Source organism: Schistocerca nitens, chromosome 2 (genome assembly GCF_023898315.1).
Source record: "Schistocerca nitens isolate TAMUIC-IGC-003100 chromosome 2, iqSchNite1.1, whole genome shotgun sequence".
NCBI classification, from domain to species: domain Eukaryota; kingdom Metazoa; phylum Arthropoda; class Insecta; order Orthoptera; family Acrididae; genus Schistocerca; species Schistocerca nitens.
Genome location: NC_064615.1, coordinates 746,169,489 through 746,187,576, shown reverse-complemented (window position 1 = coordinate 746,187,576; position 18,088 = coordinate 746,169,489). Strand labels below are relative to the sequence as shown.

The window sequence follows — 18,088 nt, the reverse complement described above, 5'->3', positions numbered from 1 at the left end:
TTCCTTTCTGCTGAGCTTGTGTTAAACTTTCTTTGTGAGGCTCGTGTTAAAATTTGCCAGATGTCCCTCCTAATCTCTTCTGCAAAGTCAATGGAAAGCTTCAAAATTGCCTGTTCTATGCCAGGTATGACATCTCAGACTGGAGCACTGCAATGGCTACATTGTCCAGGATTCTATCTGTGAGATTAAACTTAGTGCATCGACCTGGTGCAACCCCTTCTTGGGGCTGGGTTCTTGAGACACGAAAAAATTGAAATTTGTTGAAGCTTGGCTTGTTGTTTTGACCAGTCAGATAGCAATCAGGTGGCCAAATATTCAGTTCACAATAGAAGTGGAAAAAATGACATATTTCCATTCCTGGATGTCATGGTCAGAAGAAAAGCTGATGGTACACTGGGACATAGCATCTGGTCAAAACAACAAGCCAAGGTTCGCCACATATCAAAGTATACTCATCTTGAGGCCCAACAGCAAGAAGGAAATGCACCACACCAACACACCATGTTTAATCGTGCAGGTGGAATCCAGAACATGACTGTTGCAGTGCGTGAGAAAGGTTTGAACTATGCAACACCACCACACACATCTCCAGTCTGAGATATCATATCTGGCAAAGAACGGGCAATTTTGAAGCTCCTCAGTGAAATTGCAGAAGAGATTAGGAGGGACACCTACCAAATTTTAACCAGCCCTAGTGAAAGAGAGGGTACGTTATACACAATGAGTACTGTACATTGTGTCCATGAAATTCCTATCACTGCATCTGAAGATCTCTTTAAACTCTCAGCTATGTCCTGGGATAGCTGACTGGTCAAAACAACAAGTCAAGACTTGCCACATATCAAAGTATACTCATCTCGAGGCGCAACAGCAAGAAGGGAATACACCACACCAACACACCATGTTTAACCTCACAGATAGTATCCGGGACAATGTGACCATTGCAGCGCTCAAGAAAGGTCTGAACTATGCAATACCATCACAGTCAGCTCCAGTCTAAGATGTTGCATCTGGCAAAGAGCAAGCAATTTTGAAGCAGTCCAGTGAAGTTGCAGAAGAGATTAGGAGGGACACTTTCGAAATTTTAACACGAGCCCCACAAAGGAAGTTTAACATCAGTTCAGCAGAAAGGAAGGCTCTGCAAGACTTGAGAGCAGACAAAGACCTCATCATTTTACCTGATGGCAAGGAGAACACCACCGTCCTTCTGCCACAAGCTGAATACAACAGCAAGATGGAGGCACAGCTTGACGATCCTGCTTATTGCAAGCTAAGAGAGGATCTAAATGCCAAAATCCAGAGATAAACATCAGGTCTTTTTAAGAAGAGTCTTCTCCTTCTAAAGTCATTAAGAGCTTATGCCAACAGGCTGCAGTTCCCCAAAAACTCTACGGGCTACCAAAGATACTGGGCAACATTGGAGCTCCTACTTATTTTCTGGCCAAACATCTTACTACACTGTTGGGCCTCTTACAAACAAGCATGACCACAATATCTGGAATTCAGAGGACTTCATGGGTTGCCAGAAGACACTTAAGCTACAACCATCAGATCTTTTGGTTAGCTTTGACATTGTATCTTTATTTACGAAAGTATCTCAGCAGGACTTTTAAGAGCTTGTCAGCAGCCAGTTTGAGAAAGACACAGTGGCATTTTTTAAACAACTGCTTACTTCAACTTATTTCTTATTCAGTGTTCAGTATACTGAGCAGGTGGACAGTGTCTCCATGGGAAGTCCTTTGTCTCCCATGGTGGCCAACAATTTTATGTAAGACTTTGTGGAAAAAGCACTGCACTTTCCAAGTCACAAACCTTCCTGCTTCCGGTGGTAGGTATATGATATATTTGTGGTGTGGCCCCAAGGAACAGAGACATTACCTGTGTTTCTTCGGCATATGTACTCACTCTATCCGAATATACAGTTCACAATGGAAGTGGAAAATGATGGCATTTACCACTCCTGGATGTCTTGGTCAGAAAGAAAGCCAATGGTGCACACTGGGACAAAGTCTCTAGTGCAAATCAACTCACACAGAGCTATATTTGCAGGCCACAAGTTGTCATCACCCTGCAGAATGTGATAGTGTCTTACGTTCTTTGGTGCATAGAGCACTTGTGGTCTGAGATGCCAACAGTCTACCTGGTGAGCTACAATACCTAAGAATGATATTCCAACAGAATGGCTATTCTGACAGACAGATACACCACGCATTCCATTCTAAGCGAATTCAAAGCAGGGATGTAAACGAAGATGTGGAGACACCCATTGCAATGGTGTCCTTGCCCTTTTTTGGCAGAATATCCTCAAGAATAGAGAGAATCCTCAAAAGGCATGACATCAATTGTGTTTTTCAGCCACCAGCAAAATTGAGGAATTTATTGTGCTTTGTCTAAAATGGCTTAGGCCTTAGGAAACATGGCATGTGTAAGATCCCATGCCAATGTGGATAAATCTTATATGGAACTACATGCCGAGTCATGCAAGAATGTTGTGTCGAACACCATCGTCATACATGCCTGGGGGAAACTGAAAAATCAGTGATAGCAAAGAATTTGCTGAACATGAGGCACTATGTTTTCTGAAAAGACTGAAATTTTATCCCCAGCACCATATTTCTGGGACTGTGATGTAAAGGAAGCTGTAAATATCCATAGAGCAGACAATATTAACAATACAAGAGGGATGCCGGTTTTCAATTTAAGTGCCACCTGGATCCAGCATTGGCAGCCATTACATAAAAAAAAAAAGGGAAAACAATAACTTCTGTTTCATGATTTGACACAATGCACTTCTGAGATTTAATTCGGCTTTTAACTACAGGAGCGCCGGCAGCATAGTCGTTGCCCACAGTGCATGCAAGGAAGATCTTTCTGTGGCTCCAATCAGGAGGCACTAGGAGCACTGCTTTCATTTAACTGTAAGCATTTTGGCCGGCCGAAGTGGCCGTGCGGTTAAAGGCGCTGCAGTCTGGAACCGCAAGACCGCTACGGTCAGGTTCGAATCCTGCCTCGGGCATGGATGTTTGTGATGTCCTTAGGTTAGTTAGGTTTAACTAGTTCTAAGTTCTAGGGGACTAATGTCCTCAGCAGTTGAGTCCCATAGTGCTCAGAGCCATTTGTAAGCATTTTCCCACACACGCGTATTACCTGCTCCTGGCATCATAAATTTCACCGCCATTGTGCGATTATCATCAGTCATATCCTGCAGCAGTGACAGCAGCAACTACCACCATCCGAAGATGTCTAGCAGTTGCATCGATGAAATATTGTGCGATTTACAGATTACGATCTGGCAGCCAACACGAGAAGTGTATTTGCAACAGATCCATAGGGAAAGCCTGAAAAGTCTAATGTTGTTGATGTTTTCATGATTGTGAAGGGCACTTATGATAAGATTGTGTCCAGTCAATGAGCAGCATCCGAAGATTAAGTAGACAATGGAAGTTGAAGTGGATAGGAAATTGAGTTTTCTGGATCATCTTACTATGAAAAGTGATGAGAGTCTTGGCTTCTCTATTTTTTGGAAGCTAACCCACTCTAATGCTATACTATGCACTGATTCCACTCGTCCCATTAGACATAAGGTAGCCTACATTCGTACTATGGTAGCACGACTGTCGAGTTTTCCTCTAAAGAAGAGCCAAGTTAATAAAAGAGTTAAACATTTTGAAGCAGGTTGTGGTGACTAATGGCTGTAAGCAATTGCTGGTTTCCGTTTTGTGCAGAAAGGACAGGCAGATGAAACCACCGTGGACAGATCATACAAAAAAGTACCTAATGTTGCAATATAGGGGACTCCTTCCCAAAAAGATTTAGGATAGGATACCGTACAAGTGGGCAACTAAGGTATAAGTTGAAACATAGGCTCAGCAATTGGGGTGGGGGTCAGGGGGATGGTAAATATAATTCATCAGGCATATATAAGTTACAATGCAGATCCTGCAAATCATTTTATATTGGACAAATGGGCAGAAGTTTTGTCACCTGTTTTAAAGAACATGTGGGCTCCTCTAATAGGATTGTGTTTGGAAAGCATTTAAAAAGTGGTCACCAGGTTGGTATTAAAGATAACACATTTGATGGTTTTGCAGCATGCATCAAAAGATATGCAGTTGGATATTTTGGAGGAACTTGAGATTTTGAAGAGCAAAATAAAGGAGCTGGATAAAATTCTGAACAAACAAGCCAATTTTCGGTTTAGCAAGTTCTTTGCTCTGTTCCAAAATGATGTATAGTTCATGTTCCCTTCCCTTACCACCAACCCTTGATCACACGCTCCTGTACACCTGGTCCTCCCTCTCCTCAATCCCCCTCCCCCCCCCCCTCCTCAGCTCTCCTTTTCTAATATTCTCATAGTGACATTTTGTTCCCCAGGTTGATTGTCATGCACTGAGTTCAGTTTCTGTTCCGTTGCTGATATACTGAGGAGTATAACATTTTGATCTCAGGATGCACTATTGTCTGTGGTGCCTATAGAACGCTGCTGGTTGGATACGGTTTCTGTTTTTGTTGAACTTTTACTCTGTATATGCGGTATGATGTGTGTTGTAGATTATGAAGTTCTGTTTACTGGTTGATTATGTGGTCTTCCTAAATTATTAAAAAAAATATTGTTTCTGTTCCTTTTTGTTAGCATATACTATCTATCGGATACTTCTGAGTAACATAAGGTGTATGCTTTCTCTATTGAATGTGTTAGTCTATAGTAGTTCTTATTTATTTGATTATAAAAATGGCAAACAGTCATTTCCAGTCCAATTTCAGTATGTCTGTTTTTCTGCTACTGATAATACATCATTTCCATTCTTGCCATGTTGTCCATTTGACTTCATCTTCATGCTTCTCCACCCCTCCCCCCTCCTTCCTCCAACCCATTTCCTCACCTTCCATCCCCCCCCCCTCCCATCTATCTCTTATTGCCCTTCCACTCCCTCTACAGCCCCACTCCCACCCTATATGCCTACGAGTGTGTTTATGCTACTACGTCTTCTCCCAGGAGGGCAAGTACATTTTTGGCACTTTGTGAAAAACAACTTTATAGTTTTAATGTCTGTTTTTACCTAGAGCATGTCAGAAACAACAGTTTTATCTTGATATATTTTGTAACGTTTGTTATGGTAAAGTTTTTATATTTGTAAAGGGTTGGAAGTGATGATGAATTTTTTAATGCCTTATTGTTATTTTTTTAAAATACTAATGTTGTGGTTCACATTTAATGATTTTTTATGCGCCAACTAGTCATACAACTTTGTTAAATGCATTGTATGTGGTGCTGCTATATTTTACTGTTCAGTGATTTTAAGTAACTGTTTTTGGTAAAAATTTTAAAAGTATTAATTTTATTGTTGACTTGTTCTGTTATGGTATTAATTGTTGTACTTTTTAAGGTTGGAGAATACTGTAATAAATAAAAAAGGGTTCCTGCATCCTAATTGGATGCCCCCTTTCCGAAGATTTCCTTATAGCAGCAAGAAGAGTAGACTGCCACTTACCTGTGCACGCTGTAACTATTCATTTGCACTTCATAATACATATATATATTTTGACATGGTTTTTGCATTTTCAGGTATACCATTTCGACTATGTGTTACATAAGTCTTGAAGTGATATTGTCTGTATTTTAGGCACACACTTAAAAATTAAGTAATACTTGCATTGTACGTGAGTGTAAATCTGGTTTTCTGTCCTGTAGGATGATCTGAAAATGGGTCCAGACCCGAAACTAGTCATCAAGCAAATAAAGAAAGTGAAATTTGCAACTCTGTCTGGCTTTTAATTGTACTGATTAACAGAAGTTTCTGACCTGCAATTATTCCAGCATGCTGGAAGTTCATAAAAATAGCAATTATCAAAAGACACTGTAGCATATCTACCTTGGGAATGCGTTATGTTCAATGGCAGCAATCTGGGTGTATAGCTCACATGGTCGGGAAAGTGCCGGAGTTCCACTTAGCAGCACTACTCTTCTACACCCCCTAGCTACAAATAATGCTGCCTTTGTTCTAGCTGTTTTTATGTTCTTCAAAAAATGTGATTCATCCTAAGAAGTGGAAAATAAAATGCATAATTAGTGGAGGGGGAAAAAAAAAAAAAAAAAAAACATAGATACGTTACGTATCATGCATTCAGAAATCTATGTAATTCTGTTGCTGGAGGAAAGCAGGAAACAAAATAGATTGTAACACACAGGGATGCACACTTCTACTCATGGGAAGCTGCATAAAGAGAGATTCATCACAAATAAGGAACCATGCAACTGGAAAGAAACCAACTCTCATTACTTAAAACTGGATACAAAGTTTAAATATTACTGATTGGTAGTATTTTATATTTATACTTAGTTATCACTTTCTTCTCACTACATTAATGGCTTAAAAATTAAATCTCACCTGATACATGTACTATTTAAATTCATTCTATTAAGAAACTTTAATACCTTTTATAGAGCCAGATTATTTCCTTACTTCCTTTCTCTCTGGCCTGTGATCATGAATCTCCATTTCTTTCAGCTTAGCACTGTTTTCTTAGAGACTATTGCCAGCTGATGTTACTGTATCAATTTACTGACCACTGGTTTAATTCAACTGCTATAATTAAAAGCACCAATAGCAACAATTTTTAACCGAAACAGCACAAGAGGTGTGTGAATTACTTGTCTCTAAGAGCACTCTTCATTAATAACAATGAATGAACTGGTACAATGTTAAGATACTGGTATCACTTTTGGGAGTTGTGGAATTCATATACCAGCCAGGTGTTTCTGATTTATATTTTCCAAAATCACATAAGCTGAATGCCAGTAGAGTTCCTTAAAAGGAAGGGGATATGGTGGATTTCTTCCCCACCTTTGACCAGATGAGCTGCAGCTTGGTCTCTGACAAACCTGACATTGATGCAGGTGCGAAACTTGTGACATTATAAGCAGCTGGCTTGCAGGATGGCAGACACTGGCACGTATTTAACAGTGCGGATAACCAGTCAAGGGGGGGATAAGAGAGTAACCAGGCCAGGCTGGGTTTGGAATGCAAGGCATCCAATTGCCTAGGAGACCAGATAACAGTTTTTCCCTGAGACGATAGTGTGCACACTGACAAAGGAGGATTAGACAATGTCAGCTACAATGGATGAAACTTACGACAAAATGTATATATTTTCAATGTAATTACACTACACACCCACACACAGCATAGAAAAACCAAGTACACCAGAAAAATTCCAGCGATGAGATTAGCTCATTGCAGAGTCAAGTACAACTCCAGAATGAATATTACAAAAGTTAATATTGGTTTTAATTACGGCAGATTATAAAATCAGTAACAATTAAACCAGTGAGGCAATTATAAGCATACGCTGCATCATATGGAAGCTGATGATCTCACTAAACACCACAACAAGCTACATTTCAAATCAGGCTATGGACGAGTTTATTACAAATTTATATACAAATGTGCCAATGCAACTAATCCTCCACTTTAACATGTAATATGAAGGCAGCATGAGTTTCCCAGATCTTTACTTAATATTCCTAGTGGATGAGTAACCAAAATTTAATGTTTCATAAATATTTATAATTTCCCGTAAGTTTTGTGGAGTTGCAAAACTGGATGCAGACAAGCATTCTGAACTTTATCATAACTTTAATACTGAGCTGATATTTCAATGAGATGTTGCAAAATGACCACAATAATGTTGTTTTATAGTATCATGTATGTATTTGTAATTAGATTTACATTTAAATTGTGGTCATTATTTAAGTAACTAATTTGGATTCAGTAATGTGTCTTATTTTTATAAGACAATTGAGGCGCAAGCACTTGGAAATGCAGCTTCTTTTGTTTGTGGTTTCTTGTTGGTGTTGATGAGTGTGTTTTGGTCAAAAGACTATACAGCCGAGCATCCAAATGCGAGTTAAATACTTTAATATTTGAGTGGACTCTAGGTTATCATGGGGCTTACATTATTTGACCGTGTTTTACGGTGATCGATTTTGTGCGACTACACAATCTTTTAATCTTCCTTACAGGATTTGAGGCAGATGTGAACAATTTGCTGCAATTAATACGTAAATTTGTGTCTTTGATAGACTTGATGTTTTTTGACAATGACTATTCAGTACAATGAATGTTAGCTTACATTGCAAGTAATAGTGGGAAGAATGTGCTTTCAGACTTCGAATGTTTGCAGGGGCATTCCTGAATTATTGGGTAGTTAAATGAAATTTGCTTGCACTCATTTCTGTATTCAATTGTCTGTTCACATGACGTACTACATAATTAATTACTGTTTAATTTTTTTATTTAAATGTGCAATCCATGTGAGTGCATTATTGTTATTTGCGTGAACTTTGTTTAAATAAAGATTTAAAAATATTTATTTGGTTTAAAATGTAATATTCTGGTTTCATCAACATATAATAATCCTACGGGTTTTACCCAGGTTTTACCCAGTCACTGTGCTTATTTATTTCTATTTTTTGATAATTCACTTAAATGCTAAAAGTGTTTCAAGTTCTGTGTTAAAATGTATAGAATTTAAAGCAAAGATACACAACTGACCCCTCAGATTAGTACAAATCAAGCCAACAGTTTATGGTCATGCATTGCCCATACTGACAGCAACCCATAAAACTGCTGGTGTGCTTTTAACTATTATCAGCATACCTTACAAAATTGCTACAGTTAATAAATTCTCAATTTTAAAATTTTTAGAGAAGAAATTGCACCATTTTTACACTACTTATGGGGCACAAATAAGCAAATAGCAATTTGCTTAAATATTTTACTCATTCAAACAAAAAAAATAACAAATATTATCTAAAATAATCTAAAAAATTTCATTCTATTTTAAATTTTAAAAACTATGACTACAGAGAATAAAACCATACTAACACTGACATTAGTTATAGCATAATGAATACAATTAATATCTTCAGTGTGAGCTGGAAAGGTACGTGTAATGTGTTGGACATCAACTTCACATCAAAGTATTCACAGACTGTCTCTAGTATTAACAGTTGTTCCCCCAAATAAGTAATATTGTGGTACTAAATGAACATTACAGAAACTAGCAATTACAAAAATAATAATTTCTATAACATGAAAGTGGGACTATATAAAACAGACTGAATGCACAAAAAAGTGCAACTAATACCTGATAAACAAGCACATACCACCCAAGAAATCTTGTTAAAAATAAAATATTTGCAACAGAAATTAAAAATTCCAAAGATAAAATTAACTCAGAGAGAGAGAGAGAGAGAGAGAGAGAGAGAGAGAGAGAGAGAGAGAGAGAGAGAGAGAGAGTTCCAGACATAGAGCAATTCAGATAATGTATGGGAAAGCATGGAAATCAATTATGTACAAACAGCATCATGAGCCCAGAGATGCTCAAATGATGTCAAACATGGGCCTATTTCTTGACCCAAAATTAGGTCTAAATGCAAGGTTACTCCTGTGGCTCATTCACTTCCCACTTTAGTTTGCTTACATATATCTGCATACGATAATGTTGGAGCAGCTTTCTCTCTTTGGTTTTCCATTTCTGGTAACAGATTTCAGACACACTAGTTGGCTGTTTACAGCTACAGTGCGCTTACTTCTTTGACTCAAATTGGTCACAGTCAGAGAGCTAATTACTTACTTGTTAAAAACAATCTGGAATCACAGATGCAAAAAATGCATGGCTTTACAGGACATTTAGTAGGGGAGTGCAAAATGTCATGTGACCTCAATGACAGTTTTGGTTAAATTGAAGACAGCTACCATAATTTGAAAATAACAATTTCATGTCAAGATATTCTAATGATAACAAAAAATTTTGTGGTTATATGTTGTGACTGTGATAAGACTTCGCTCTTACTTAGTAAGTAGAAATTTGTTCTACCTATTTCAGTATAATTACATGTATGTGTTCTTTTCCTTACAAATAAAACTTTAAATTATGTACCATCAAATCATACCAAAATTACGATTCCAAATCTTGACAGATTAAGGTCTTTGTGATGCCTTGCTAACAGGTCATAAGACAGTATCACAACTCTGGCATCACCAACATAATCTTTTCCAGTGTTCATTACTTCGACATGGTGAAGTGGTACAGAGGGTAACCAAGACAGAACAGCCTCTAACCACAGATACCTGCAACAATCAATAAATGTGGTCATATCAACTTGTATGTGCAATTATAAAATTACAAAGAGACGGGAGACAAAATTTCAGTACTGCTAAAACACAAACAAATGTGGAAACACTAATCCCAGCTTCCAAAACAATTAATTCTTTCCTCTACAATGAGAGTGCCCCACCTGTTGTGATGATGCGACACAAGGGTATTTTCCTGTCAATCTTCACAACAGGTGTCCTGTCTGCCAGTTTGGAAAGTAGGAGATGCAGTACTGGCAGAAGTAAAGCTGTGAGGACGGGGTGTGGTCGTGCTAGGGTAGCTCAGTTGGTAGAGCACTTGCCTACGAAAGGCAAAGGTCCCGAGTTCGAGTCTCGGTCCGGCACACAGTTTTAATCTGCCAGGAAGTTTCATATCAGCGCACACTCCGCTGCAGGGTGAAAATCTCATTCTGGACTAATAAACTCAGAAGAAGATCAAAACAAATTGCAAAACGATTTAGAAGAAATATCGGAATGGCGCGAAAAGTGGCAATTGACCCTAAATAACGAAAAGTGTGAGGTCATCCACATGAGTGCTAAAAGGAACTCGTTGAACTTAGGTTACATGATAAATGAGTCTAATCTAAAAGCCATAAATTCAACTAAATACCTAAGTATTACAATTACGAACAACTTAAATTGGAAGGAACACATAGAAATTGTTGTGGGGAAGGCTAACCAAAGACGGTGTTTTATTGGCAGGACACTTAGAAATTTAACAGACCTACTAAGGAGACTGCCTACACTACGCTTGTCCGTCCTCTTTTAGAATACTGCTGTGCGGTGTGGGATCCTTACCTGATAGGACTGACGGAGTACATCAAAAAAGTTCAAAGAAAGGCAGCACGATTTGTATTATCACGAAATATGGGAGAGAGTATCACAGAAATGATACAGGATTTGGGCTGGAAATCATTAAAAGAAAGGCGTTTTTCATTGTGACGGAATCTTCTCACAAAATTCCAGTCACCAACTTTCTCCTCTGAATGCAAAAATATTTTTTTGACACCGACCTACATAGGGAGGAACAATCACCACAATAAAATAAGGGAAATCAGAGCTCGTACAGAAAGATATAGGTGTTCATTCTTTCCATGCGCTATACGCGATTGGAATAACAGAGAATTGTGAAGGTAGTTCAATAAACCCTCTCTGCCAGGCACTTTAATGTGATTTGCAGAGTATCCATGTAGATGTAGATAAATTTGTGTTTGTGTCGGGAGAGAGCATAAGAAACCACAGTTGAACTATGTTTGATATTTATAGCACTGAATGCATGCACACAGTACTTCAGAAGAGCTCATTATTGAAACTGAAACATGATTCGTGCTGCCTTGTTGCTCGTCACAAGGCGAGCCCATTGCGCATCATATCGCATATTGTATCATCCCAGTGGAACACCAGTTTAACAGTGATAAGTGTCATGTTGTGCAACCTATATTGCTATGCATTGTGTCACCTTTTGTTATCAGCTGTGTGAACTGCACCTTAGAATAGTACTGCAATACATGCAATACTCTACAGCACTAGAAATCTAACACCCATTTGCTTATTGAGTCACAACGAAGAATTACTGAAAAATATAATTTAAAAGCAAGATTTCTTGCAGAACTTGCTTTATTGTGGTGATAGAATTGTTTAGAGGACACAGCATTGAGGTTATTTCAGATAATAATTAAGTCTGCCAAGATGTAAGTGGTTACAATGATGCAGTATTAAAAAACTGTCCTCAAGTAAAAAAATTAAATATTTTCCTAGAACTTCTTACATGAGAAGACACACACACACACACACACACACACACACACACACTCATCTAGTCATCAGCTAAAACAGATGGCACGTCCTTGATTAAGTTTACTGATGCCAACTTGTCAGAGTATAAAACACACCCAGTTAAAATGTGGTATTCTGAAATGTGTAATCTACAGGCTGCACAAACTGGAGGATTCCCTCTGCAACTGGAAGAACTGCTGCAACCGGACAGTAGGTTTTGCTGATCACAGCTTATCTTCTGTCACTTCCAGCCGTTCTTCCTCCCAATGGTTTATACCCTTCTGGCTCAATAGTGAGGAAATAACTTGCATAGAAATGACAAATTTCTGCACAGTGTCTCCCCTAACTTCCTTCTGTGCTTTCTCACCTTCCTCATTTCCCTGGACTGACATGCCCTAGTACCCAGCAGAAAACTATAACATTTCTCAATTCATGCAGTTGTATAACACAGTCTGAATTATCTGAATATTTTCTCCACTGAATAAGATGTGAAATCATCTGGACAATCCTGAGGGACTGAAGAGATGAGAAAATTCTTCCCTCAATCACATCTAATTCTTCAGGACAGTATACAGTTTTGCACTGTAGGCTGCGAGTTTATTTTATAAGTGAATCCTAAAAGCAAGGTCAGGAAAAACAGCTGAACTAACAAGAGAGTCAACCTGCTTAGATCCACGAGCCTACACTGAAATGAACTTGTTAAAAGATGATTTACATACACAAAATATGGTACATTTTTCAATGGGCATTGTGGAAAATTGCTCCAACCTCGGCATAAAATATTAATATTTGCAACTTCAATTTCTAAAAGATAGCTCTTGCAGGAATCTAAAAGAGCATCCGTTGCTTGAAAATAATAATTAAAAAGTTGTTCCAAGTGAGCAACAGCATGGTGTACATGTGATTGCTGTAGGGAGAATGTCCTGTATACTTCCCACACCATGAGAAGTTGCTACTTGACAAGAAGTGATGGTTCAACAGTGTCAGCATAGAGGCTTGGAATACCATTTGCCAATGGAGATCATTTCTACTCTTTTTTCAATTACAGGCCTCATGTCCAATGGATATACTTTACATGTCTTCAGTGCAGAATTTCCTTTCCAGAGTCTTCTGTATCATCTTGTCATTGATCACTGCCGATTCCGCGCTGCATTTAGGGCCCATCTCCCACCCCAAGAGCAAGAGGATTGGTACAATTTACTTCACAGCTAATATGACAGATGTAATGTCACATTAAATTAGACATACCTAACTGAAGATGGAGTGACAATTAGAAGAGGCCAGTCAGAATAGTAATAATGAGCTATGCCAAGACCTTGAACAGTCTTTCCAAGTCCCATATCATCTGCTATGAGACATCTGCCTTTTCTTGATATTCCAAAACTGCAACATCACAAAGACAACAAACAGATTATTGTTAGAGTTATTAATAACATTTAAACATTAAAACTTCCTTTTACAAAACAATAAAAAAACATAGTAACGTCTCTTTCGTATAATTTATCCCATTATTGGGGGTCAAGCGTATTCATAATTTTGCAAAATTTGTTGTAGGGTGTCTACTGTATTCATAATTTGGCAAAATTTATTTATTTAACGCTGTGGCCAGATGCCCTTTGTATCACGACAGCCATCAGTTAAGGAGGAGAGTCATGTAAATTTTGTTGTCTCTGTTGTCATATTTTACCGTGTATTGTATTTTCTGAGGCAGAGATTGGGGATCGGCCCATCTACATAAACTGTCTAAAACTAGACTCAGGATGGCTAACTGAAAGTTAATAGTCTGTCTCAAGGATTCGATCCATGTTTGGTTCACATCCTTGGCTCAAAAGTTAGTGCACTGCATACTGAGCCATAAGATCAGGGAAAAAAAAGGAAAGAATAATAATGTAAAGAGAAAAAAGTTGGAAATACGAATTTCTGGTTTGGTCCTGACAAACTAATAATATTCTATAATATGAGGCAGGCCAAAATGACTCCTATGGTTTGAGTGGTGAAACACTTACAAACCTGTTCTTTCTCTGACAACTTGCAATGCATATTGTGTGAGCTAAAGAAGTGTTATGAACAAAGAGGGACACTGTTTTCATAAATCAAGTGAAAGCATTGGACCATCGCACTCCGTGAAAAATTCTTGCTCTTCACAGCTGTCCAAAACCAATTTTGTGATGACGTGACAGGGAGTCATCACAAACGGCAAACTTTGTAGAACATTTGAAATCAAGATTGCCTTATGGCAGGGAAGGAAGGGTAGAGTTTGACTCATTACCGATCAAGCCACTAGAGGTGAGGAATTTCAATAACACAAGGGTGGAAAAGAAAATCAGTTGTTGTCAGGGTGAAGTATGACCTGTTAATTTTCATATTTTTTCTGGAAATGAATAACAAACCACCCTCATATATGCCTTGATCATTTAAATGCAACCATAGAATACGAAGACCACATTGTCATCACCAGTTTATTGGGGATAAGTCTGTATGTGTTCTCTGAGGCATATAACAAATTAGAGCTATAAATAGTGATGAATCTTACATTTTATGAAAGCCAGTACCAGCAATCCACCTAAAATAACAGTTAATCAACCTATCTATGAAGAGCATTGACTTCTTTTTGTATGTGCACAGCCAGCTCTCTGTGAAAGTCAACACTGATGTTAAGAACAAAACTATCTCAAATGTGCTGAAGTTCCTTGGACTGGTTTGAAAAAGCATAGAAAGACCAAGACTGTTCATCAGGTAATGAGAGTAACAGGGGAGAGAGGTTCTCTCTCTCTCTCTCTCTCTCTCTCTCTCTCTCTCTCAGCACAAAAAAAGTTTCCCTTTACAATCTTCACGTGAAATACAAGAGTTCCGAAAGAAGATCAGTTCATCCAAACACAGTTAATTTGATTTCATTTACATCTTTTCTACTACTTTTAAATCTAGCCCCCAATCAGCATCTATGAACTGGCACAGGTCATTTTAGTATTTGAATCATGGCAATGAATCTATTACCAAATTTCTTTCCTTTCTTGCACTTGGTGTCTTGTCTGATCAAGATTTGAAGTGGCTATTCCTTCCCTCTAGCACCTGCAAATGTTACACTTAATTTTTTCCTGATATAGTAACCTGCCTTCTCCTTAGGCCGGTATTACACTATCAAATTTCTTTGTCCAATATCTTTGATAGTGTAATAGGGACTTTGTCAATTGTCGTCCAATATTTGATCAAATCTAGGGCCTCGCTGTATATTTGATCAAAGAAACCGCTTGTCTTCTGTTCACTGCAATGTGACATGTTACCACATGGAGCGCTAGCATCGCTGCAGCGTTCTGTCGTCTGTAGTGTTTTTATAACCATTGCCAGTAAATACAATTGGTGTGTGCCGACAACTACAAAATTAATAGAGATGTCTGAAGCTGATGCGCTTTACAACGTGAGGCACCCTGAATACAAAAATAGATTAAGAAGATTGGAGACCTAACCTGACCTAACCTAACCTATACATAACCCCCTCCTGTAGCAAGGAATCGGAGTGTTATAGTGAGCCTGTCTTCTGAAGATGTAGCAGTTCTTAAGTGAATATTGTGCTTTGTGATATGAGGATACACTTCATTGAGCATATACAGAAATGTATGCTCATCCATTCTTAAGTAATTGATGTACGACATGACGTCTTCCACTGTAAGCTCACGTAACAAGTTTTGTTGAATGCTTTTATCGTGTCGTCGTAAAACCCACAGCTTCACACAGATTAGATTAGTTTTTCGTTCCATAGATCCGTGCTGAGGAGATCCTCGTGGATGTGGAACATGTCGATTTTTTTTAAGCTGATATAACAATACTAATAGTATGAATAAATACAATACATCATTTGTTTCTATTAAAAATTTCACCAATGGAGTAGAAGGAGTTGGCCAGTAGTAAGTCTTTCAGGCTCCTTTTAAACTGATCTTTATTTCTAACTAAATTTTTTATGTTTCCTTGCAAATTATTGAACATGAGTGTTCCTGAGTAGTGGACCCCTTTTTTAACTAAAGTAAGTGCTTTTAAGTCCTTGTGCAGATCATTTTTGTTCCTGGTATTGTATGTATGAACTGAGTTGTTTGTTGGAAAAAGAGATATATTATTTACGACAAATTTCATTAAGAAGTAAATATACTGAGAGGCAGTAGTTAGTATACCCGGTTATTTGAAGAGGTTTCTGCAGGAGGTCCGTGAATTTACTCCACAAATAATACGTATTACACGCTTTTGGACCTTGAAAACTTTTGTTTGACTTCAAGATTTACCCCAAAATATTATCCCATATGACATTATGGAATGAAAGTATGCAAGCTTTTTCATTTTTATGTTGCCTATGTCTGCTAACACTCGAATTGCAAATACAGATTTGTTAAGGCCTTTCTGCAGTTCTGTGGTGTGCTCCTCCCAACTGAATTTATTATCAAGTTGTAATCCCAGGACTTTTAAGACTGTCAACCTCGTATGTATGGTTCCATTTTTCCCCCCACTTCTTTTCCGCATGTGCACACAATGCAATTGGGGTACGTACAACTGCTGCGGTTAATAACAAGTTGTTGTCAGCCATCTTGAACTTTGACGAAAAATTTGATGACAGTGTAATACCCCTTGTAGCGCTACGTCAAAGATCTTTGTCAAATATATTGGACGGAATATTGGATCACATCTTTGATCAAATCTTTGACAAAGAAATTTTATAGTGTAATACCGGCCTTACCAACGAACTACTTACAATACCAAAACCAGAAATTAATCTCTCTTAATTTACATCTCTGTTGGGTATAATGCAATTGTTCAAACTTCACCCGCAGGCAGACGGATACTTCTTTCCTGTTTCAAGCACTTTTGATTTATGACAATAACAGATGCTGAGTTACAGTGGCAACCCAGCAGTCAGCAATCAGGTAGAACATCACTAAATGGATGAGAGAGCAACCATGATGACCTTAGAAATTTTCTTAGAGACAACTGTACAATACTGGAATGGAAAGGCAATGAGAGGTGGGGGGGGCGGGGGAGGGGGGGGGGGGGACTTTTTAACATTCTGGGTATGGTCCCATCCAGTTCAAACTAAAAAATGAATTTGGTCTCACAGTAAAGTTTTATATCTTGATATGTAACTGTATGAATATTACAGGTTTCCTACACTTATACAAGGTTTTGTTTCTTCAAGGGAAATATGTGCAGGACATCCACACATGTTACAAACAGTAAGGGGGAACTGTTTTTCCTTCAGCACTGTAAAAACCTGGTTCTATAATTCTGAAACTAAACATTTCGCTGTTGAAGATGAACTCTGCAGAGCACAGCCAACAACACCAACAGACCCAGCAACAGTCTATACTACCCACAAGATGATTCTTACGGACCTGCAAAAATTCACTAAAAAGCAACGATATTGTACATCTCCTGGGAACATACTGTTTTCATCATTAACAATATGCTAGACACGGGGCGATTCCTCTGGAAGGGTGTTAAAATATTTGAACAGTGACCAGAACGCATGAGTTGAGACATGTGAAGGCGTTTTGATTTACTCTGGTGTTACAAAAGAATTTTTGATTATGTAACAGAAAATGGCTCTGAGCACTATGGGACTCAACATCTTAGGTCATAAGTCCCCTAGAACTTAGAACTACTTAAACCTAACTAACCTAAGGACATCACACACACCCATGCCCGAGGCAGGATTCGAACCTGCGACCGTAGCAGTCACGCAGTTCCGGACTGCGCGCCTAGAACCGCGAGACCACCGCGGCCGGCGATTATATAAGAGACTGAGGGTGAAACCTGGCTGCATGATCGCAAAATCAAGGAACAGTCAAAAGAATGGCATCACAGTGAGTTCTCGCAACAGAAGTTGCGCACCCTGAAAGTGGCAAAGACGCTTTTCCAATGCCCTAAAATCTGCCAAGAAACTAGTCTGACACCCTGAAATTGGCAATTATGATGAAAAATTTTGAGAAAAAAAGCTCTTTTTGTTGCAGGACTTAAGTATTTGTCCTATGTTGTAGCTGCAAAGCTGAAGGCCTATATTTGCAATCAGCCAATTACCCTCCCATTCAGCTCTGACCTGGCCAAATATGACCAGAAAAAACAGCTGCAACAATAATTTAACAAGTGCAACAGTTGGAGGGAGGGGACGGGGC

At 38.5% G+C, this 18,088-nt stretch overlaps 1 protein-coding gene across 3 annotated transcripts in view; it reads right to left on the bottom strand.

Moving 5' to 3' along the window:
* Nucleotides 1-18,088, bottom strand: part of LOC126236973 (SWI/SNF-related matrix-associated actin-dependent regulator of chromatin subfamily A-like protein 1) — a 149,596-nt gene that overhangs the window by 69,648 nt on the left and 61,860 nt on the right. For all 3 annotated transcript variants that reach the window (XM_049946690.1, XM_049946691.1, XM_049946689.1), the window contains 3 exons: nt 13,185-13,319; nt 9,959-10,136; nt 5,874-6,040 (listed from right to left, as the gene is read on the bottom strand). In XM_049946690.1, the coding sequence (XP_049802647.1) occupies nt 5,874-6,040; nt 9,959-10,136; nt 13,185-13,319 (480 nt within the window). The remainder of the gene's footprint in view (nt 1-5,873; nt 6,041-9,958; nt 10,137-13,184; nt 13,320-18,088) is intronic.